Source organism: Athene cunicularia, assembly GCF_003259725.1.
Source record: "Athene cunicularia isolate RWA chromosome Z unlocalized genomic scaffold, athCun1 chrZ_part1, whole genome shotgun sequence".
Taxonomy (NCBI): domain Eukaryota; kingdom Metazoa; phylum Chordata; class Aves; order Strigiformes; family Strigidae; genus Athene; species Athene cunicularia.
The window spans coordinates 9,419,225-9,443,719 of record NW_020799142.1 but is presented as its reverse complement, the minus strand read 5'-3'; the positions used below and the strand labels follow the sequence as shown (position 1 = coordinate 9,443,719).

The window sequence follows — 24,495 nt, the reverse complement described above, 5'->3', positions numbered from 1 at the left end:
AGAGATGTAATTTAGTTCCTTCTTTCTGCCATAACACATTGGTGAAAAGAAATGACAGAGAGGTCTGTCAGGAATCCAGGACTCTCATCAGAGATGCTTTTTTCGTTTTGCTTGTTTATCTACCTTTCAACCACTTGGAGTCATGTTTAACTGTCCGCAGAGTTGGGCTGTCTCCAAGGCTCCGGTATATGACTGCATCTATTGCAAGGAAGTCGGTCACTGTGGCAGAATACAGCTTTCCCTCTGGGGAGGAAGGAAAGAAGAAACAAGAGGGAGGAGCATTAGAAATAATAAAATTGCTTTCTCTCATCAGTCACATGAGACGGGGCAAACGAAGTCATCACAATCTTCTTAGGAACACTGAAGGAGAAAATACAGCTAGGTAAATGAGACTGAGCACTGAACAAACAAGTCACCAGTTTTAAAAATGGTCATTTCAGAGGGTTGCCATGGGAGAAGAAACCATATAGAGTAACTCTTCTCCAGTTTAGGTAATTCATACTGAACTACCCTATCCTGTTTCCCTGCACATGCCTCTGGTTCAATGCTCATAAATTCTGCCTATTTATGTGAGCAAAATAAATATGGGGAAGCCACATAGAACTGTTCGTTTTAACTGTGAGGGCAAACCATGCAGGTCTTAAGCACTGTCAGTTAATTGACACTTATGCAAATTTCTCCTTTTGAGAGCACTTTTCCTCTGTCAAAGATCACTAGCAAAAAATTAAATAGTGTGCAGGGAGCCCAAGCAAAACAAGGATGTGAAGAGATGGAGGAGGATTGCCTATCTATGTTTCTTTTCTGTAATGTGTTTTAGGCATTTCCTGCATGAATTATGGATCCCTCTCCTTAAAGAACTGAAGTGATAAGCAGGGGTCTACAAAATGGCACGCAAGGACAACCAAAAGATGCAAAACTATCAGCAAGTAAAAGCATGACCTCCAACAACACCTTTAAAAGATGACTGTTGTGTAATCTGTTTCATAATGATTTACGTCTCCTTTGACAGAGATTATGTCGAGTGCTAGGCCTTGAAAGCACCAGCATTGAGAACATACACAGCACAAAGCAGAGAGGCTTCTATTGGTGAAGTTCTCCCCACTGCACTTACAGACAACATTTCATTTCAGTTCCAGATTTAAAAATCAGACTTTTTTATTAGCAGGACTGTACTCTTTGTTCTGAGCCCCACTATTCCCATCATTATTTGGCTATTTGAAAATGGACTTTTCTTCTCAGCAAAATCAGAAAAAAATAATTACAAAAAAGAAGCAGATACTAAAACCAATTTTAAAATAAAAAGCTAAATTGTTTAGATATGGATGTCTGAACTCATTTTAATACAATCACACATTTGTTTTCTTTCCTGCCAAGTTCCTGAAGACCATGTGACCAATTACAATTTGCACATATCAGCTGCAAGAAGAGCAATATTCATGTAAGTGCACCCAACAGACTCAGATGAGCTGGCTTAGTGCCCCAAACTGCTCTAAAACTGCTTTTCACTGCCCTCTGAAAAGGTATCGTGGGTATCAATATGTATGGCACATCAAACAGTGATTTGCTAACAGATTTACAGGGTATATTCTACAAGAATTTATTTGAGCAGTATCAAATTTATTCTGAATCATCATGAAAGGGCATGATCATTTCTATGAATATACTTTTATTGTCAAACAATGCAAGGAATTCTTCAGTGACAGAATGGAAGTCATCTTACCAAACTTAAGCTGCATGCAAGGTAAATGTTTACATTAAGTTGGTAATAAACACTTTGTCAGCCAATATAGTGTGAAAGGCCCTTCTGAAAGGTCGTTCAGATTGCCCTAAGGATAGGCAGTCTGACACAGGATAAATCTCTCTCTGAAGGTGTTTCTCTCTTTCCATGGTTTATGAATTTCTTCTTTACATTCTTTTGACTGTAATTAAGAAATTACATACTAACACCATCATCACTATTATCTCTGAAATAAAAAGACCCATTTACTTACTCTATAAGGAGTAAAAAAAAAAAAATAAAATTTTGCAACCTGCTATAAAATCTCTCCTTGTGCGACAGATGATGCTACCTCAAATACAGTAGTGCTTAATACAGCCCTTCAGCCTCAGTCTCAGTTGAGAGTGTCTGAACTACTTGCACAGTCTCAAATCTTCAGAGGAATAGCTAAAGTTTTTTCACATGAGCACCCAGACTGCTTCCTAGCATCACACCTGTTGAAGAGTGCTGACAATATCATGGGTGACTTCTGTATTATCTTTACCACCTTTTATAGCTGAATCTGAGAAAATATCATCAAGGTTCACACTAAGAGAGGTTCAATAATGAAATAAATTAATCAGGAAGTCATGAAGAGAGGTACAAAAATACAAGTAACAGCCCAAATTAACCCCATCAAAAAGCACTCATTTTTTAAACTATTGTAGTAGAAATCAGAATTAACTGTATTTTGCTACACAAAGCATAAATCATTATTAACCAACACACTCCTCTCCTTTGTCTGCAACAGCTGGTAACAGCATATTCAGATGTTTTCTGCTTTAAAATAAAACTACCATTCTCTTTCCTTCTAGATCTAGAAAAGGGCACATCACAGCATGTTCCCTAACTTCCTTTTACTATGAAGGTTAAGCTTAGAGTTCTTAAAGAGCATATCCTGCCTGCTCCTCATTAAAGTTCACACAAATTTTCACTTTCCTTGACTTTCACAGAAGGTAGATGCAGCCAGAAATGGTGCCTCACACTGGTCTGGCACCGTATTATCATGAATCAAGGAAATACTGAAGTATTGAACCAGGAAACTGAGGCTTCAGGCAATGTTTATGATAGTGAAGCTAATCCCAAAGAAAGGAAGGCTTCTGTGCTAGTGATTTCCTTAAACCTCCTATTTTCAGTCATTATTCACTCCCTTTGCTGCCTTTTAGCATTCTGGACTCAAGAGACACAGTGCTATGGCAAACCCAGGCTGCAGGACAGAAATCAAGAGTTTATCTCTGTCGCTTTACCTGCGAACAACGCAACGTTGGCATGCTTTGCATCATAGGGGCACCTGGCCATTCCACTGAATTCATCTCCCAGGAACTCCAGGGTATCCATCTGAAAAATGAAAGGGAGCTCCTCAGATAGAGAAACAAAACTTCTAACCCAGAATGAGGCTAATGACAGTGTTTCTTCTTTTCTGGGCAGAGAGGAAGGTCTTTTCTCTAACTGTGCTCCTGACTCTGAATTAAAAACCTGACAAAAATCACGGTGTTAAATAAAATCTGTCTGAAGAAAGTGTGTCTAATAAGTCAGTCATTCTTTTGGAGCTAATCACTCTTACTCCAACACATTTTACAAAAGTCTTCAGTCTATATTTTATCTGTACACGAGCTTCCTGTTGAACTGTAGCAGGCTATGAGATCTGTGGTTCTGGCAAGAATTCAAAATTTATCCTCAACTGTGATCCAACAGAAGCACTCTTATACACAGAAAAGACTGCAAGCCACAGCAGTCAGAAGAAACAACACTAGGACAATTATCTGTGTGTGCATTTTTCTCTCAAAAGTCCGGAGATCCTTGTGCTCTAGTCTCAACAGTGGTGCTCTTTTCCTTCATTTGCATACTTAGAAGGATGCTCTCCAAGTCTTACTGTATCAGTTGAGTCTGTGTCACAGAGAAATCCTCTCACCATCAGGCAAGAATTAATCTGTACAGGAATTGTAAACTCTGAGGCTTAAGTATAACTCCTGGAAAATAAATTCACCCCAGGCACTGACAATGATACCAATATACAGATCAACTTTACACTGAGTTCAAGAGAGTTTAGCGAGCTACGGGGAAAAGGTACAGCTCTTACCTCTTTAAGATACTTAAACGCTCCTATTTTGGGAATAACAATCTTTCTAGCATACTCAAGTAACTTGAGCAACTCTGTTCAAATCACATAGAGTACAGAGCATGAAGAATAACCCACCCAGCACCGTCAGCGCTCCAATCAACTTTTAGCTCGTAAGTCAACTCCATTCAACTTTTAGCCCCCAAGTCCTCAAGCAGATGATTTGTCATCGTTTGTTTTCTGTCATGTATACTTCCTGTCAAAATCCACTCTAAAGGGAATTAGTTGTGTTTACTCAAGGGCTGAAGAGAATTTCACGTGAGAGTGAGAGGAAATGAGTTACAGTTCTGCAGCAGTTTCCCTGCACTGAGCCCCACACCCCAGGCTCATCCACACTTCCATTGGCAGGGCAGAGGGACAGCTCTGTTTTCTGTTTGGCACATCTTTAATGCTCTCTTTATATAATGCAGAAATACATGGAGGAAAAGCAGGGCAGGTGTTGGAGAGACCTGCTGACTCCTGAAGGTATCACTGTCCAGCCCCCGCAGCTCAGCAACAGGTGAGGCAATCTGCAGAGGCCATTCATCACAGGGGATGAAATACTCACACCAGGATGGCAAGGAAATCTGTATTTGTATTAAAAGATGGCTTTCTAGCAAGGAGACTGGTTGTGATTTGTCAGCTGCATTAATGGCACTGAGAGCCAAAAAATGACAAACTGTGCTGGAAAACTTCAGCACTGAGACTGAGAAGCTTCATTGCATGCTAGGCATGGGATGCAGGGAAAGGAAGAAAAGAAGAAACATCTTTTAACACAGCAGCTACCTGTACCACACAGGTACCACGACACGGGCTTGTACTTTTATCAAATTTGATTCTTCCTCCACAGATTGAAATAAAAGACTACCCTGAACTTATTTCCTGTGTTCCCTAGACTATAGGCATCACAGTGACTAAACAAGGTAAGGTAATATTGCAGAAAGAGCAAGGAATGGCAGCAGTCACAGCAAATACCACTAAAGAAGTCGTTTTCTTGGATGTTAATGTCTTTACTCTGTTTTTTACAATAACTCTGAACATGATGAAATGAATGAGAATTGTGCCATGACTTTATCAGAAGAAGCATTAACAAAGCTGGATTTTCTTTTTCCTGAAGAAGGATGAGAAATGACCTGCGGGACAAAACAGTGCCTGGAAAAGCAGAGTCTGGTTATCAAGGGCCTAAGTAAATTCATTTCAAAGCAACTCCAGAGACATTAGCTGTTGGGGTTTCTATCAGATTATACTGGTGCAAGTCTGAGAAAATGGGAAACATTTGAGTAAATGGGCCCCATTAAAATACAGATAACAGAGACACACTATGTCAGAGAAAGAAGTTGGGGTGAGGGAACGAATGTCGAGTATCCATAGACCAGCACAGTTTTCTATACTGCTCTAGATAATGTTTGGGATTTGTAGATCCCTAGTTAGTGAGGAATACATCACCCTCCTGCTGTATTTTCCCTGTGGAGATCTGCTGTCAATCACTTTTACAGCACAAAATGCCATGGGATCTCAACAGCTTCCATGGCTGCTGGGTCTCCAACACTAATCTACTCAGGTTTTGCTGTGTTAAGCTCCAAGGTATCTTGTGAACTGGCTTTGGAATTGAGAGCAGTACAATACCGATATTTAAAACATGCTACCCCAGAGGTATTAGCATCAGTCTATGGCTTGAAGTGGGTGTCAGTGACAAGCTGAAGAACTTTCTGAGGAGTGACCACATCTCCAAGCAGGGATCTGAAGGACTCTGCATCTAGGGAGGGCAATGCAAAGTGGCGATAAACTCTTGATGTGCAGGAGTTGCAAAGATGTAGGTAATCAATCCAGGCAATCCTCAGAAATCCAATCAACATTGAGCTCTGTAGCGCTGAAACAAGTCAGAATAAATGCTACAGAGTTGAATGATGCACTGCTGAATGACAACCTCATGCTGTTGCCAGCACAGTCATAATAAATCCAACAGAAAGACAAGGCATAAATGAAATCCCACAAACAGATCACATACCTTGTAATTCCTGCAAGAAGGGTTGAATGCATTTGTTCCACAGATAAACAGTGTATCCTCATTTCTTTTTAGGAGAACCTTAATGAAATTATGACATTCATCCTGAAGAAAAATAATAGAAAGTGTTTCAACTACTGCATTTTGGGTGTCTATTTTTATGCTATGGTATCTCATTGTCAGGTCTAAAATGAAATTGGCTGGTAGCCACTGTGATATTCTGGGCTTTATTTCAACTATGTTTAACTGACAATGAGCAATATGCAACTGCTTTGTATTCTAGTGGTTTAAAAATAGTTACAAAGAACCGAAGATATGATATTCATATTATAGCTCAGATTTTGCTATTGTTGAAATAGGTGAATTTTGTTTGAAAGGCATGGCTTTCCTCAAGAGTGAAAAACCTATCTTCTTATCTATGTGGCTGTAAGACAGTAGCATCATGAAAGCAATGTATTGGCATAAAGCAGCTGTAACTAGAAGGGGAAGGAGGTGTAAAGAATCAAAGAGTCTGCATCTAATTCTGATACCACTTCCGTTAGTCCTAAATTACAGTCGAGTAAAATTGGTGTGAGAAACAGTCCTTCTACAACTGTACACATTCATGCTTCCTCATGCTTTACACAAACTTCTCAGTAAATTCCTGCTGGAGGATGGACAGTAGTACTTAGCTTTTGAGGCAATGGTAAGCAAAATCAGTAAACTAAGCATTACGTCCAAAATCCTCAGTGCTTTAAGTGTTTCAGGATATTGCTGTGGCTCCCATTGTAATGTTTTATCACATTAAAAGTAAACTATTTTTGCAAATTAAAGCCTTCAGTAAGTTGATGGAAAAAGCAATTACTGGCAAGAAGTGAATGGCATGATCCATTCCACATCACAAGACAGCAGCCTGAGATAATAGTGAAGCAACTAAACTAAAGTGGCAGACGCGGAAGAAATGAAAATTGCCTACCTTATGTTTTCCCTTCATTCTGCATGTGTCTACATCAGCTTGTCTAGATTTCCATGTCAATTTCTGCAAGGATCAAGAAAGAAATCAATTAGAGCCCAGAGGCTGTTGCATTTGATTTCAGAAGTAAAAGTCCCTTAGGGCTAGCTATTGAACATATATTTATTGAAAGCTTTCTGCACCCTTCTCCATGACTAATTCACCACAACAATGAAAGATCAGTGATGTGGAGCATTCACTTAATTTTGTGTCGCCATCTATTCATTAGACTAGAAACCTATCCCCCTTAATTTTTTTTTTTTTTTAAAGACTAAACCAGTAGAATTCAGCAGTAGGCCAACTTTCAAAAAAATATGAACTTTTCTTAAAAGTACTAGATTCTCTCTTAATTTGATATTGTTCTGCAAATCCGAACAAATATTTATGGACTATAAACCCTGACTGGATTCTAAATGAAGTATGTATTTGGAAGATGACATTTTAGACTAGCAAAGAAATCAGATTCAGGTAATTCTTATCACTTCAATTCAGCTAACAGGACCAGAGAGCCCTCCACCTAACAAGACACTGCTGACTTTATCTGCTAACACTCTTCCTCCAAAATATTTACAGATAAATCCCAGGTTGAATCTTTTTGTGGTGAGTTTCAGGATTAGGCAAATCCGGTAGGCTGATTAACCATAATAAAACTTTATTTAAAAACATATGGCCTAAGATAGTAGCACCTTAGACACTGTTGCCCATTATTGTCATGATAGTCCTGACAGTGTTTCCCTCAAGTAAACCGAGGCACTCTGCATTCATGAAAGTCTCCAATCCGAATAAATAATTACTTCCATTGCAAGTCTGTGCCCTTGTTTTTTGATGAGTAATTTGGAATAAACTTGTCTTCAGCATCATTCATAGTTACAATGAAAACACTCTCCCCTCCTACAGTGGAATTCATCCAATGCCCAAATTCACGATCTTCTGCTGGACCAAGGCTCTGTTTGGCACGTATTACACAATATGAATGCAATACAAAGGAGCTGCTGGGAGATTATTCCTAGTATGTTTATGTTAATATACAATATGGTAATGCAGACAAAGCTCTTCTTAGTTTGAATGTAACTTCCCATGGAAATAATGTGAATACATCTGCAAAGTGAAGTTATAGTAAGATTTTATTTAGTGAGTACTTGCATGAGTGAATAAAATTTGTGTGCATGAAAATATGTAAATAGCACTTGCTTTTATGATGAAAGTTTCAGTATACTTAATTGGGATAGTATAGCTGTTATAGAAAACTGCTGAATATAAATTAATAGATGTTTGACAGATGTTCCATCAGGGATCTCACTATATTTTAGTATAGACTGCTTATCAGCCCAGCTAAATCACTTATCAGAAATTCACAGAGGACATGATTGCTATTTTAGCTTTCCCCAAATATGATTAGCAATACCATCTTACTTGCTTATTACAGTTTTTACAGCAGCGCTGGCAAGTTGTTTGAAACAATGTCATCTTCCTATTTATTTGAAGCTTGTTCTAGTGTCCTTGTTTTCTGGATGATGACGAAAGCTACTTACTTTGCTAAAATAAATTTCTTCTGTATGTGATGTGTCCATATCAACAGTATAAATATGGTCCCTGGAAACAAAGGCAAATTAATGCAAAGTCAAATGGAGTAGTCAGACAGTTCCTTTTCTATGAAGAGAGCTATCTATAACAAGACAATCCATTATCCATTCAAAAAAAGATCACAGGTCTTACCAGGGAACATTACTGGCAGCATCGCCTACTTCTCCCAGAAAACCACTTTCATATATAAACTGTTTTCCTTCTCATTAAGGAAAAAAGAAAAATGCTACAAAACTTCAAAGCAAGATTCTCTCCCAAAAGCGATTATTTGAACAAATGAGATTTTGGAATGGAGGTGAGCTTCATATAATTTCTACTCTACAGGTCCTTCAACAGATGCCATAGTCTAGCATGCAGATGTTTTTGTGTATCCTGAAATCAGCTGCAATAGCTCATAGCCAGCCTTTGCCAGATTCCTGTGCTTGCAGTCACTGTGTCACATTTAGCCATTCAGGGGTAAAAAGAGGTTAATGATTCTTTCTTTTTTTTTTTTTTTTTAATTTAAATTACGTGTCTAACCTCAGCTGTGACAATATGGTAGGCAAAAGGCTGACAGCCACAAAACTATTCCCAGAAATCATTGTTCTCTTCACACACTGGTGGCCAAACTAAACTGTAAAATACTCTTCTAAAAAAAGTTCACATTTCTTTCTTGTATTTACATTCCTGTTTTCCTAAGAACCTGTCCCTCTCTACGATTAGCTGCCAGTCTCACCTTGGAAAGAGGAAATAGATTCAGCTACTCAGGTAAAGCGATATTTTAAAACATTCTCCTCTGTGCAAGCTGAGAACAAGGACATCTCTGTGTGGAACCTAAAATTTGAAGAAACCCACCAACCGACAATGCTGTAGTAACCGCCACATCAAGTTGGGACCGAGTATCTCATTTTTCCTTGAAATAACATTGGCTTTTTTCAAAATGCAGTAAGCTGTGCAGCTGGGGCATGATCCACAGCATTGGAGGGGTCCATTGAAAGTAGGATACAGACTATTTCCATTTTAGAAAGCCCTGTTCTCAAGGTTAGCTTCATTTTATTGGGTTTTGGGGAAACAGTGCTAGTCTCTTAAATAAAGCAAACACAAAATACTGCTGTAAGAGGAATAAGCAACACTTCTTTCACATGGAGAAGAGGCAGCATGGTTGCATGGAACTGGCTTTTAAAAATCTAATGTCTGCTACGGCGCTTGGGGCTGTTTGCTTTGTAAGATGCCAAACTGAGGAGTTGTGGGTTTTCTTCTCTAGACTCTGTAAAAACAGAGTATGACCAAAAGTCGTTTACTTCCAAGACTAGCTTAATGCTTCAGCTTATTATTTGCCTGACTTTACTGGTAGAGCAGTGGTCAGGGTTGGTTCTAGACTAAAATTACCTATTAACATGATATCAGCTTCATAGATTTTTATGTGTATCACTCTTTGTTGCTGCCGATCCTACTATATAAAAGTAGGAGCAAAATCTCTTGAATTGCAAATTAGGTGCGGCTGGAGCTCTAAAAACCTTCTTCTAACACAGCTCTTGATTTTAATCATCAGTCTTGCTTTCCAGTGGTTATGATTTTTTTCTTTTTAAACAAGACAATTAAAAAATACAGTGGTGGTACTCAGAGTAAGTCTAGAGTTATTTAATTCCACTCTCAATAAAACAGCTTTCAGAAGATTTACTTTCTGGTGTTCAAGAAACAATTCAAAGAAAACTCAGATGCTAAGTTACAGGATCATTTGAAAAAAGTGCTAGTATCAGGCAAATTATATATAATTTTCTCATGGTGTAGGTGAAACGTAGTTGCTGTTAATGTCAGCAAAGAGGAAAAGAGATGTCAAATTTAGAGGAGGGCTCTCTAACCACAGACAATGCAGGATTGTCCTTGCCCTCTTTTTCCCACTGCTGCTTAACTCCTACTATCTACTAGCTGTGGTATGTGTACAGCTTGCTGCTAATTAAGTTATTCTAACACAAATTGACTTAATCCTAGAGCTTCCGTTTTTCCCACCTCCATTCAGCAGAACCCAGTTTTGTTGCCATGGCATAATCTTGTGGAGGAAGGGAATTTAAATAATGCCACTGGCTGTGCATGACCCCTGGCCACTCAGTGCATCGTCTGGAAATGTGTAACTGCAAATGACGAGGGAGCCATTCCAGTGCTTCGTGGGCTCAATAAACCATTTTGTACATACACGAGGGACAGAAAATAATGTGAACAAATGCTGCCACTGCGTAAGACAATAGCAGGAGGAGGCATGGCAAACTTAGAAAAGGGGGTGTGTGAGCGGGTGTGGGTAAGTGTGAGAGAGACAGCCAGGGAGTACCCTTCCCACGAGAGAAAAGAAAACAGAGCTGGACCTTTGCAGACTGCAAGCCAAATATCCGGACAGCATGGCTTCATGGTCTTCAGCCGAGTTATTCTGATTTATATTGGCTAGATATCTCTGCTTGATAACATAAAATAAAGCTTTTCCAAAGCAACCCCAAATTTTATTTGGTAATAGCTAATACAGGAGTCACATATCCCCCTAAGACAAAATAAGCAAATGACAGATAGAAATTTTGTTCTTTGAAGGTTACTTAGTAATAAAGTGTTAGTGGTTCTCAAATCTGAGTTACTCCCGTGCAAGGAAACTGCAAGGTAAACACTGGATTTTCTAAAACAAGCAAAGAAACAAAACCCCCAATCCAAACCCAACAACTCCAAAATAAAAACTCTCAATGTTTAATCATTTGTTTTGATTGCTCTTCAGATAATAGGGTGCAAATGTAAACTTAGCATCACTATATTTCAATGTTTAAAAAATACAGCATGAAAGCAACATCTGATACGATAGCTAAGGGATTTATGTTAGCTACAGTTTTCAGTGCATCTTGTTACAAAACTCTTTGAGAAACACCTTTGTGTACACATTTCCTTCAGTCTCTAGATTTACTACCTCTAAAGGAGATGTGGTATTGCAGTTATTAATTTTCATTCACACTAGTTATCAAAGGATGACTCATTTTCTGAAGCTTATTACTTAAAGATAAAAAAGATCTTTGAATTTTAACTTGTATCACGCAGGCTTCTCAGCCCAGCAGGGATTTTATTCTGTAACATGTGGAGGGGGAAAAGAATATGTCAGAGTTTCTGAGTTACCAAAGGAAAGAAGTGTAAGAGGATTTTTTTGTGCTTGTGTAAGTATAAAACAGAGCAGATCTTTATTCCTTTTTGTAGGTCACAAGACCATAGGAATATATAAGCACTCTCACTGTAGTAAACTGTTTTATACAAATATATAGCAATGTAATATATAAGAATGGATATTCACATACAAGTACTTACACTATCCCCCAAATATTAGCATTCTTCATATAATTTGTGCACATAGTAGTTTCATATCCCAAAATGTTTTGCTGGGTTTTCCTGCTGTAATGCCAGTTGCTTGGGCACTGCGACAGTCTAATTGCGTCAATCTCAGTCTGGGAACAAACTATGAATACAGCAGAGCAAAATCCACAAAGCGGATTTACTGCCTTCTCACTGCAAATGATTTCCTAATTTAAAGGAAAACAAATAAGGAAAGCAAAGGGAACTCAGCCATGAAAAGGAGGAAATCCTGTCACCACCTTTCAAACCACCTTTGAGCCCACTCCCCCGCCCCACTCATTATCACACTAAATGCAGCAAAAATACTAATCCCTGAGCTCAGGCAAAGCACAGGGAAGCCTTGCTGTGGGGCAGCCTGCTCTTTGTGCCCTATAACCAGTGCCAGTGCAGCTCCCATAGAAGGATGCATGCTCTTTGCCCAGAACTGACACAAGGGCTTGGCATGGGTGAGAACGCAGAGCTCTGCCACCCAGATCCCATAAAAACTGGCTTATGTGAGGAGCCTGAAGAAGCTGCACTTAGCTGGTACAGCTGCAATGTCTGGGACAGGTAGAAATGTGGTCTTCTAGCAGCCAGGGGCATGACTATGTAAAAATGGTAGTCAGTGCCTGTGCTGGTGTAATGCAACTAATTACCTGATGCCAAGTGGAGATCAACAGGCTGATCCCCACCACAGGGCACATCTGACCATCCAGAAGACGGGGAGTGGCTATTTGAGAAGAAAGCCAGGCAGCTCCCGCAGGCTGCCAAGAGCTTTGAGGACAGGGCTGGTGGTCAGAGGCTGCCTGTTCAGCAGCTGTTCCCTCTCACCTCCTGGTCATCCCACCCACCACTTCTCCCATCTCCAGGAACAGCCTGGCTCTCTGTGGCACATGCAGAAGGGTGTATGTTTCTCTGATGGAGAAGAACCAGAAAACAGGCAGAAAACAAGCTGCTACCAGAGGGGCAGTTTGCAGGGGTGGTTCCAAACAGGATATGGGTCCAAGAGCTCCTAAACAGGACTACCCATGCTTGCTAATCTGCACCCTTCTTGCATTCACCCTGTGTCCATCAGGTAATTCCTACTCTAAGGTCATCAATATCCTTTGCTAACAACAGGCAGCGAGAGGAAGTGTTGATGTCTGATCTGTGCCAGGTTGGCAGCTGTATAAACCGGTGTAGCTCCACTGAATCTGATGGTGCCCTGCTGAGATATTCCAACTGAATGGGTGGCTCTACAGGAAACTTTTATAAAAAGCCATGTGCTTATATCTGCACAGTATATTTCTCCAAAAAAATTCCAGAGACCAAATTCAGTTAGCCTTGCCGAGTACATCAGATCAGCAGCAAACATGTTTGCCTCTCTTTTGTTTTACAATATTAAAAACATGCCTAAACCAGCAATGTTACAGTTTAATAACTCTAATCTGAACATGCATTTGTGCACCAGAAGAATCATTCTCTAAAATATGTCATTAATGCTGTGAACAAACAAAATTACAGGATGAGGATGGACTCTCTCCTCTGTGGGGCTGAACAATTTCTCTGGCAACTTCTCTCCTGCCTGACTCAAAGTGAGGCAGAGGTGTGCAGTCCTGAAAGGACTGGCTCAGCACCTCACAAAACTGAACTTTAGTTGACCAACTAACAGGGTTTCCAATATGTCTTACTAACAGGCTGCAAAGCTCTCCCTGAGTGTGAGAAAATACTAAAAATAATATGTCCATCAGAGAGGAATTCAGAATATCCCTTATCTTCTCCTTCCTCCTCTGAAGCAGCAAGGGAGGAGCGGCGAAGCAGGGGACTACTGACCTAGCAGCAACGTAGAGGGTCCTGTTCATGACCAAGACCAGCTGGATGTCCAGCCGGTGCCTCTGCGTGGTGTTCCGCCCTGGTTTGTGACCCACAAACACCGGATACTGTCTTGTATCTGCAGGAAAGGAAAAAAAACCAACAGGATCAAAAGAGAATCACAAGCTGAAACACTGCTAACGTGGAGCACCATGGGGCCCAGCTACAGCCAAAACCTGTTTTTTCTGTTCTGCCCCAGCAGTGCAGCCTGGGGTTGGAAGGCATGAGCACAGAGGGCTTCTAGGTTACAGTCTTTGCAGTTGCGAAGGAGAAAGTTATCACCTTTGCAGAAGGTGAAAATTGTGAGTTTTTTTAGAGCCTAAAGCTGTTCTGGAACTCTTGGCACATAGGTACGCAGCCCTTTCTCACAGTTTTTCTTTCACTCCTTGCAGAGCTTAAATGTTCGCTCCTGGATGCCAAAGTGTGTCTAGCAGGACAAAGCTGTTTCACAGTGGCCCATCAATCACGACACTGACTGGACTGGTAGTGGTTAAAGCAAAAGACTTGGCTCTCCTTGGTTCTAACAGCCAGCTCCCTGGGTTTCCTGCAGGATTGGACTGCCATCATAGAACAGCTGTGGGGATTTCTGAGAAACAGTGGGAAACGACCATTTGAACTTTATAAAAATCAAAGTTACCGCATATTATTTTGACAACAAGTCTGATACTCTAGTTCTGGCAACTGGACAACAATACTGACTGGAAGCTTATGCTATAAACAAGTCAGCTTTCCCCCTCAACTCTACCAGTCAGCAAGAGCATTAATTCACTTCATTTTCGTGATTTTTTTGGTGAGACCTCAGTATACACGGGGTCTGCAGCTGCACTCCAAACAATCTGTGTGTACAACCTGTAACAACAGTGAACAGTTCTATCCAAGGGCCACCTTGCTATCAGACTTCATATGAATACATGATCATGACATCTCGATGCACAAACCAGGGAGCTAGTTAAGTAAACAAAACGACAAAAGACAGGAGAAGAAATGTCTGATGAGCACCATCATCAGTGCAGAACTGCTGCATGTGCATGTCAGTCAGAGTAGACTACCATCTAGCTTTGTCTGAGCCTTTTCCCCATCAATATGTTTTCCCAGAAACCTGGAGCTGTTTGAGGGAGTCTATTTCTTAAGAAACTCATCTACTGCTTTACTGTTTTCAGCTGTTGTTCTCTGAAAGTATTTTCCCTGTGAAGTACTGCTTCACAGCATGGTTTTACCAAAGCACCTGAGTACCATGTGTCAAGAAAGCCTGGTGATAAAACTGGATAGAAACAGGAACTTTCCTGCAAACCAAATGGTGAGAAACAAATCAAACGGGACCAGGCAAGAAACAAATCAAGAGAGACCACGCAAAATTTATGTTCAAAAATTTAATCCTTCTGACCAAGTCCTACATGCAAAATGACTCTGTAACTCATGGATATAACATGAGCTGGGGGTCTGTGCATTCATGTGCATTTCAGCATGCCATGCCACAGAGGGAAAAGTTATCCCGTGTTCCATCTTCCCAAAAGGATCAAGACTGGCTATTTCTGTATTAGAAAGGATGATCAGCATCACCCTTCTGGAGGGTGGAAACGTTGCTGCTAAAGACCCAGTGGTCACACTAGACATGTTTCAGCAGGGTTTGCTTCAGAGCAGTTCTGCCCTATTCTTGTATACCTGATGCCTGTCAGCATTTGCAGCACACAAAGTATGCCCCTGGAGTCTGTCTTTCAGCTTGCTTTTATCCAAGACAGACAAGTTTACAGGTGCTAATGCTACCTTAAAGCACAGTAAGCAAAGACAATCAAGCGATTCACTTTAAAATCAAATTCCTGATCCAAAATAGGCTTAAACGTAAGCCTACTCACTGCTGACTTGCTACTCCTTAGATACTTTTACAGACCCAGGACTAAAGGCTTGCTTTTAAACATCTGGACCTTTGGGACCTCGTTAGTCTTTTTTTTTTTCAGTAAATGTAATTGAGCTGAGTTAAATGTGAAAAAATAATTTATGCTAAGCCTGACCTCCATGGCAAAATGCACAGAAAACTCTCCACCTGTTCAGACAGAAAATCTCAATACTGATTTGCAGCTGTCTGTCACCCTAAATTTTGGAGAGTTTACCAGTTACTGTCAGTAAGAAAGAAGAGAGATTCTGTTACAAATGATTCTTTGTCTTGACTTGCTTTTATGCTACATTTCCAGCTTAGCAAAACATGCCTAATGTTAAAACAGAATCCATCTAAGCTTAAAGAAGCAAGTTCAATTATTTGTATTAGACCAACAAATTAAGTTTCAGAGGTCAGCTACTTTAGTGTTTTATGCCTGATACTCTGAGGTGCTTCACAGGTTATCCAGAACTGCATTTGCACAAGTCAGGTGAGGGACACTTTGATTACAGGGTGGGAGCAGGAAGAAATCTTCCTTCCTTTGCTGCTGGATAGAGCAAGATATTTGGTTTGATTATACTACTGAAGTGTCTCTGAGAAGAAGAATGGCTACAGTTTTGGAAGATCAAGCAGTTTACCATGCAGTAGTCATAAGACAATATGAAAAAGTTGTGTTCCTGTATTAATATCTGAGAATGTAAATTGGGAAACATCAAGAAAAACAACTTTATTCATTGCAACTGTAACAGAATACTGTTGATTTGAAGTCCCCTGATCAATATTAAACAAATGAAGTCATCTGGCCTCTTATACTTACAGTTGCCATGCGAAATACTGATTGGCTCAGAATCTTCTGGGAAACCAGCCCCAGCAAAGTGTAGCAGTGTGAAATAGAGCAGCAAAGCTTCTGACCTCATAGTAGTTCAGCTGGGAGGCTTCACTTCTTCACTTCACCCTGTGGAAGACAAACAAGGGCTTAAATGCCTTCCATCAATTCAGTTTTAACCACTGCATACAGAAAGCTAGAAAGAGTCAATAGAAATTAGAGGGAGCTTTCCTTCTCCTCAAGCCTCTCACCGTACATGAGGAGGTATGTCATGTTCCTAATCAGAAACTGGTCTAACAGGCCAGTACCCCTTTAGCAGGCGCCCCAGCAGTGCCACATCTAGCTTGAGGATAGCCTTAAGTATCTGTGAGCTACAAAGAATTTTCTGCCTCAGCTGCTTATATGCAATAGAGAAACTTCATCTCCTGCACGGATCGACAGCTGACAAGAGTTTTCCAGGAAATATTTTGTTTTCCCCTTCTTCGGTTTACATAATTAGATGATGACATGATGACACACACCATAAATAAAAAGCAGCACACTACGTTACTCTGGTTAAAAAGAGATTAAGGGTTATACTACAGTACTGATTCATACCCTGCAGAGTTGTGAATCAAGTGAAGAAACACTGAGAGAGCTTGATGGAGCATGTAGAACATGTCACTGGGCTTTACCATAAAAATATGTACCCATAAATTTAGGTGCCATAAACCCAATACTCCAACTTGTGATAAAATAAGGGAGAACAGAACTGTCTGAAAGCAGTGTTTTTTTCCCTTGTGTTCAACTGATGCATGCCCTCATTCATATTTCATGTACAAAATTATCCCTAAATTCTGAAGATAAAAGGAACCACAGGGGCCTTTGGATACAGTGAAAGAAAACAGCACATAATACAGTAAATAGCTCATAATTCCCAGGCAAATTTCACAGAGATGTTGATCTGCAGGGGAAATCAGTGTAAAAGTGGGATTTTCTTTTCATCCCTTCCAGAGTTTCAAACCTTTGATGCTGCCTGCCAAAGATTTCTTTTGAACAAAGCTATTTTACAGTAGTCTGTCAGTCATTCAAGATTTACGGGCAGAAAGTCAAACTTCATAACCTACATAGTCTTTGAAACTTAATTTGGCAAACAAAGTGCTAACTTGCCCTTCTGCAACACCATTTAATATTAGATACCTATGCCTCCTTTCTCAATGCCAAAAAAAGCATTAACAAGTCTTGAGTGTTGCATTTTCATTTTTAATTTCACAGACACAGCTGATCCCTCATCTTTTACCCGATTGAAAAAAGTCACAATAATTAATTTGCCTTATCAGATGTTTGCATTTAAATAAAATTTCAGCTCCTATAACTGGATTGGAATAGGGACTCTGCTGCAGGGTGATACAGTCCATAAGGCCTAATGATTTATTATACTCTGTGTTTGCCTATTATTATTCAAACACACAAATTGGAAGCTTGGCTGATTCTCTATTTCTATTAAGAAAATAACTGAGAGACTGAGTTTGACTGAGACTAGAAAAAATAAAAGTTAATGTAAGGCAATGACTGACACCTTAACTGAACAAAGTGTCAGGCGGATGGCAAAGGATAAAAATAGAGAGAATAAATGCAGCACAACGCAGACACTGTCTGTCTATTATACCTCATGTGAGAATGCATACTAGAATATACTATGTACAAGCCCCAAGAGAAGCATTTCCATCTAGCACTGGGTAGGCTGATAGCTGTGTATCATTACTGACACAGCTATGTCTGCCTGCAGACACTTTCTTTAGCTGTTTCCTCCATTTGTCTCTTTAACCACCTCCTTACATTTTGTCTTGACTGTTAGATCTCTGGGGCAGGAACTGTTTCTTTCTATTTGTTTCCATGCCCAGTGAAACATAATTTTGGGGCCCTTACAAATGCCCAAAGTAGAAATAAGCACCAGACATAAATATAATACTAGGAAACGCAGTTTCTCTCAAAAGGTTTGAATTAAAAGTAAGATATACACATTAAGGGGGTTAATTCCTTTCTATCTATACAATTTTTCAAAATATAATTTTGACACCTTAAAAATTTTGCCCCTGTAAGTACACTAGAAAGTGACAAAGTGCCTTATCTCAATACACAAATAGACTGAAATTCATTCCTTCTTGAAATTGTTACAGTCCAAGCCAGAAGTCTTTTCTGAAATGCACATGAGGAGCAATAGTTGAACAGGAAGGACTTATCATGCAATCCAATTTTTCCACTTAAACCCTATTCATCCACAGTATCAGTCTGCAGGCTGACAATTCAAACCACTTGGTTCACAGTGAGACTCTGGAGCATAAGAATAGCTACTTTCTGTTACTCCCTATCAGCACATCATTCACTATCTGACAATGTGTGCATGCTATGAGGAAAGTTATGGTACTGCAGACTTATCATTGCCACTCCACTTTAGAGCTGATCCCATGGATGATTCTGCACCATCATTCCCTACTTCTCATTCAGATATGTGTACCACTCCGCGTAAAGATATATGGGAGGCAGCTTCCATGAACATGAACAATGTCCAGCATGCTTATTTTGTCATTTTATGTACATGTTATTAGTTTAGATCTTTTTTCTTTTACTGAAAAAGAATTAACCAACAAATGAACTGACATACTGCCTTCTAATAAAGACTAGATTAGGGGGGTTTTAGGTATATGAAATTCTCTATCACTCTTAAGGGTAGCTTCTGGGGAGGAAAAAAGGGAGAAGAGAGAAAAAAAGAGTAATTCTCTGTTGCTCTAGTGCTAACACTAGAGCAATTAGAAGTTGTTCAGATTCATACAAATTAAATGCAAAATGTCTGCTTTGATCTGTTAACAATTCAGGTGGACTACAAATCTGTATCAATGCCTGTGCCAATACAGTAACATCGAGTAAGACTCAAGTTGCGTCCAAAAGCAGCTTTTTACTAGGACGTACTTATTGAAACACAGCATTACTTCTACTGTTCATACAATGGGGGAAAGAGCTCTATTATTTCAGTGGAATTTCAGAAAAGTGCTGATTCAAGAAGGTCACACTTATTTTTAGTACAAATTTTCTTTTCAGCGAATACTCAGCTCTGGTTGGGCTCCTGGGAGTGATGCAAATGTTCTCACTTGCAACTCTGCTGAAACTACTTTCTAATCAAAAGTGCTTGTGAACGCAGTGTCTGATGAACCATGAATAGGTAGACAGTGATGCTGAGTAGTACAGGCACTGACTCCAAATAAAAGTTTTGCAAACACCAATGGAGAGATCTCCAGTCAATATAGACCCCATGCAGTTCAGTCTGGCCTGCATTAAGCCATACTGGCTGAGAGCGAACTGGCTCTGAGAACTCCAGTTCTCCCTGTTCAAAATATTGCTCCTGTTGAAGGAAGCTAGTGGTCACAAGAAGAGTGTCTTCTCATGTCCTAATAAAATACAGCCCTGCAAATATTTAGGAGCATGTTTTATAATCTATGTCTAATGCAATCACTTGTAGCCATTGAGTTGGTTAAGTAGATCAGATTTCTTCCAAGCTTCAAAGAAACACCAACTAATCTGCTTGTTGCATGCCTAAGGTCAATGCAAATATAACTTTATGCAAGATACTTGGGTGCTCTGATTCTTCTTTCTGAGTTGATGGTTTCAAACACCTATGTAAGATGACTTGTTCTGGTTACGTGTTCCCTCCTTTTTGTTGTATTATGATTAAGTATAAATAAACCATATGACCTCTTAATGTATATACAAATCAAAGCTTTACCTTCCTAGATGAAATACGTTTTTCTGTTTGTACACTGCAGCCCAAAGGTGAACCATGTCTAAGTAGGATGTTTGGATACTAGTGAAATATAGCTGCTAATACTATTATATTTACTAACTCAAAGCATAATGTATACATATACACACACATACACGTACATATTTACATATACTCTGACACACACATAGGTGCTTGACAGAGGGGCATTTAATTTTGTAAAAATCATGCTGCTGGCATGAAGGAGTTTCTCAAGCTAACAAAGTAATGATCATTCCAAATAAAGGAGAAAAGTTTGATTCTATTGTGCCAAGTGCCCTCCACTACGGTTATCCGTGGCTATGTGAGCCAACAATATTTTTAGCATTTAGTGAACAACATTCTGGGTGGAAATGCATATAGAATAGCTGCTTAGTTAAGGAAATGATGACATGGCTGCTGCCATAATCATGTAGTAACTGGATTACTGTATCTACAGCTTGTAAATTCCAGAAAGGTTATAAAAATCACAGGAAAAATCCTTAGTGGAAGAGCTAACTTCCTCGTAAACTCCACAAAAGTGTAAGGCTAGATTTGATCTTGAGAACAAATTCGGCAGCAACAGCAATGTCTCTGTGTAGAGACATCTATAAATACCTATTGAAAGGGACACTCTCCCATGTTAGAAAACCTCCCGTCTTGTTGTTTTGGCCTCATTCTATGTTCAGCTAACCTCAGCACAACTCCAAGTAAAATCAAAATATGTAATCATGTCAGAATTCTCCTATTTCACAGTAAGCCTGATCAGTAATCCACAGATCTTGTTATATTCATTTATTTCAAACCTTCTTTATACCATGACGAGTTGTGTTCATACACAAAAGCTGCACTTTGATCCACGAATTATTAAGCTTAATGTGAGAATTATCAGACAAAATTCAATGGTCTGTGTTATGCATGAAGCAAGACCAGAAAACATAATGGCCATAAAAAAAAAAAAAAAGACTATTTAAAACAAATTCTTTAATCTCTACAATTGTAGAAATCTATACATGTAGAAATAACTTAATCTTCAAAATGTCAGTAAATCTAGTAAGAAGGAAGAGAATTTAATCAAACAGTAAGGAAACTAAAAAATGAACCTAGATGAATCTGGAGTACTGCATAAGATAAAATACATGACCAGCAAAGAATCAACCTCTGTGAATTGGCCCTGGAAACACTCAGCAAACTACCCTTCTTATCACATTCAGCATTTTTTATCCTAGGAAAAGCAAAAGAACCATAAAAAAAGAAGGAATAAACTGATTTGAGTTACATAACAGAGGTAATAAAAACATTTGAGATTCTCCTGCAGCAAGAGCTTTAAAGGCATGCAAGTGAAGCAGAAACCCAAGTCCTACCTCAGTGTTCAGAGACTTACAGTGCAAGATCTATCTAACCATACATAAAAAAGCCTGTACTGATCTGCACAGCACATGCTTTGCCATGCTGAAGGCAGAGTGCACAAACCAGTCGGCCAACCTGGTTGCTGTTCCCTGCTATGGTACAGATTTGCCACGCGATGCTGGCAAGCATCTTTCATCTCCTTTGGCTAAGCATTTGGAAATCTCTGAGTGGAAGACGCTGTAACTGCTATTTACCCCTTTACATTCACAGTTCCTAGAAAGTGAAAGACAAGAGTTCTGTGCAAGTCAGAGAAAGGAATTAGGAATAATGCAACAACAACAACAAAAAGAGAGGAGTACAACCTGCAGGCTGCAGCTTCCAGAAAACAAGCAAAGTTAGGCTGGCACAGCAGAGCTGTTCAGGAGAGCATCCTTTGTCTATGCCTGTTTGGGTGGTGGGCTAGTTGCTGCTCAATCACCTCACATGGCTGGCTGCACCTGGCAGCAGAAGGGATCATGCAAAATGCCCAGGCTGAGTGGTGCCAAAGGGATCAGACAGATGTGGGTGAACAGAAGCTCAGCGGGTGCTTGGGGAGCTCAAGGGAGAGAAGACACAAGTGGCTATCAGCAATACACAGCATGCAGTGCCAGAGATTGCTAGCAAATTGGCATGTGGGAGGACAGTGCCTGGGATGGCCAGCTTTTTTGCTGATGCTGTCCTTTCTCTAACAATTACTGATTGGTCACCTGAATGGTGGTGCAGGTGGCCACAGACACTTAATGTCAGCTCTGTGCCCATCATCACTACCAACCCCTCCAACATCTTTTTGTGACCAACAGTTTCGCCATCATTCATCTTTCTTCTCCTGTCCTGCTCCTGTTGTCTCTACAGCTGGCCATTCATTTCACATGGCCAGAAAAGCACTCTAGCACTCCAGGTAGCTGGCTCTTATGCCAGAGAGGCTGGTACATGAATGCATTGGGGTAATCACCTGTATTCTTTCAAATCACATGGTAACAAGGGGTGACTTCTGAAGGCTGGTGAGGGGAGGGAGCCAGTACCCAAGGGATGCCCCAACCTGTCTCGCATCCCTACTGACCCTGGATTATGTGTAGGAAGCATACTCTCATCTGTTGTGCATATCAAAAAGCTGTCCCTGACCGTAAGAGGAATGCATGGGTGCCCTCTGCTATACATGCTTTACTATAATTTTAATTAGATTCAGTATTGCTTACTCATTGTCCAGCTGCTATGGGCTGCATGCCAGTCGTTATGATTAGGTCCAAGAGAAAGACACCAATGGGAGTGATTTTGCCTCATATAGTAAGCAACAGCATCTACCTTCATTAAAAAGAATAATACAAATTTCATTACCAGTTTGATGAAACACAGATACATGCAGATCTTCCCACTAAGACTTGAAAAAATATGCATTTAAAATAAAATTTCAGCTAACATGCAAAGCACTTTTCAACAAGTTTCGGGGGTACTTACTATTTTGTTCAGGTTGTTGAGTCCTTACCAGCTTTTCTCTCCCCTCACTGGCAACTTTACAAGGCCATACATCGCGCACAATAGTGTCAGCTATGATATGTAACATCACTACCTCCTGCTTTGGTAAGCGATAAACTGAAAAGATTTGGACAACCCCCAGGCAGTAGCAATGAGCCTTGGCCTGCCGAACGGTAGTAGCAGGTGTCAAGACAGTAGGCAAAACTCAGCATGCTTAATGCTGGCAACCTGTCTCATCAAGATCAACATTAGTGCTCCATCCAGTGCGGTGCAAAAAGAAAAGGCAAAGAACAAATGGAGGCCTAAATAGGAGAAACCTTCTGCTGATCTGACTGAGACATCCCTGATGACTGCAGCGTTAATAGGATGCTGCTGTTCAGAGAGGGAACAGTCAGATGGAAGATGAACATCTCCCAGATGGAATTAGAAGCATCTCAGGCCTATCGATTTTGGTTGTAACCTTTACTGTAAACAGTCCACTGGGGCCTCATCAGCCACCTGTTCAGTGATATTTGCATTGAAATATAGAGCCAACGCAAATGAGAAAATGGCCACAGTTCTTTGCTAAAGCATCTGCTCTGTTCCATCCCTCTGTCTATGCATCACCAGCAGCAGCAAAGGTACAGGTTTTAGAGGAAGGGGTAAAGCAGTGGCACTAGCTCTCTCACACAGCAGCAGAAACAATGAACACTCAATTTATCATTCTGTTGATGGTGGCGGTAGTGGTATTATATCATGCAATATTTCACTTTCTAATAATTGCTCAGTTTTATACTGAAATCAGGCTTGCCAAAACTGGGAGGAAAGCCATCTGTGCCTGGAGGATGACTGCCAGAAACATTTGCAATTTTATTTTGGGGTTATAAACCTGCAGACTGGAACAAAGGCAATGCCTAAATAACCCCTTTCACTCATCACCCCCAACCACACAGCAACATCTCTAACTCTGGAACAGCTTGGTCAGTCATTACAAAGATGTCTTTATTATTTTTAAAAGCCTCACTCATTTAAGAGATAAAAATAGCTCTATTGATTATTTGTGGGACTTCAGCAAACCTCTGTCAAGATTCTGAATTGATTTAAGAGCTAAATGTAGCAATCACTGCCTTTTGACAGGAGAGAACGCCATTTCTAATATATACTTTGCTGTTTCATCTCAGCATGCTTAATAGAAAACAGATACACTACCAGCAACACCATTACTCTCCCCAACCCTAACTTTGCCTGGGAAATATCAGTGCTAGTCAGCTGACCTTCCATTCCATCATCTGATGGATGGAATAAAAATTATGTAGCTGCAGGTGACCCAAAGCTGTAATGGGAAAGAAATGTGGCCTCCCTTTGTTTTCCTCTCCTTTTAGGTAAAAAAGGTGGAACATGAAGCCTGATGCATTTTCACAACAATATTAACAACTGTCACTGATCAAAAGTTTGACATAGCCCTGCAGACACTGCTGCAGCTGCCACATGCCTGCTGTAAACATAAGGTTAGAATCAGGCAGTAATCCTAAAATGATCCCTACAGTTCAGCCAGTTCTTAA

The 24,495-nt window shown here is 40.1% G+C and overlaps 1 protein-coding gene across 11 annotated transcripts in view; it reads right to left on the bottom strand.

Annotated features, from left to right (window-relative positions):
• SEMA6A (semaphorin 6A) overlaps window positions 1–24,495 on the bottom strand; it is a 113,137-nt gene that overhangs the window by 47,817 nt on the left and 40,825 nt on the right. For 9 of the 11 annotated variants that reach the window (XM_026865510.1, XM_026865512.1, XM_026865511.1 and 6 more), the window contains exons 2-8: window positions 16,309–16,446; window positions 13,580–13,697; window positions 8,383–8,443; window positions 6,815–6,877; window positions 5,863–5,964; window positions 3,004–3,094; window positions 124–243 (exon numbers count right to left, since the gene is read on the bottom strand). In XM_026865510.1, the coding sequence (XP_026721311.1) occupies window positions 124–243; window positions 3,004–3,094; window positions 5,863–5,964; window positions 6,815–6,877; window positions 8,383–8,443; window positions 13,580–13,697; window positions 16,309–16,408 (655 nt within the window). In that variant the 5' untranslated portion in view covers window positions 16,409–16,446. The other 2 variants (XM_026865509.1, XM_026865506.1) reach the window with 2 other exon arrangements.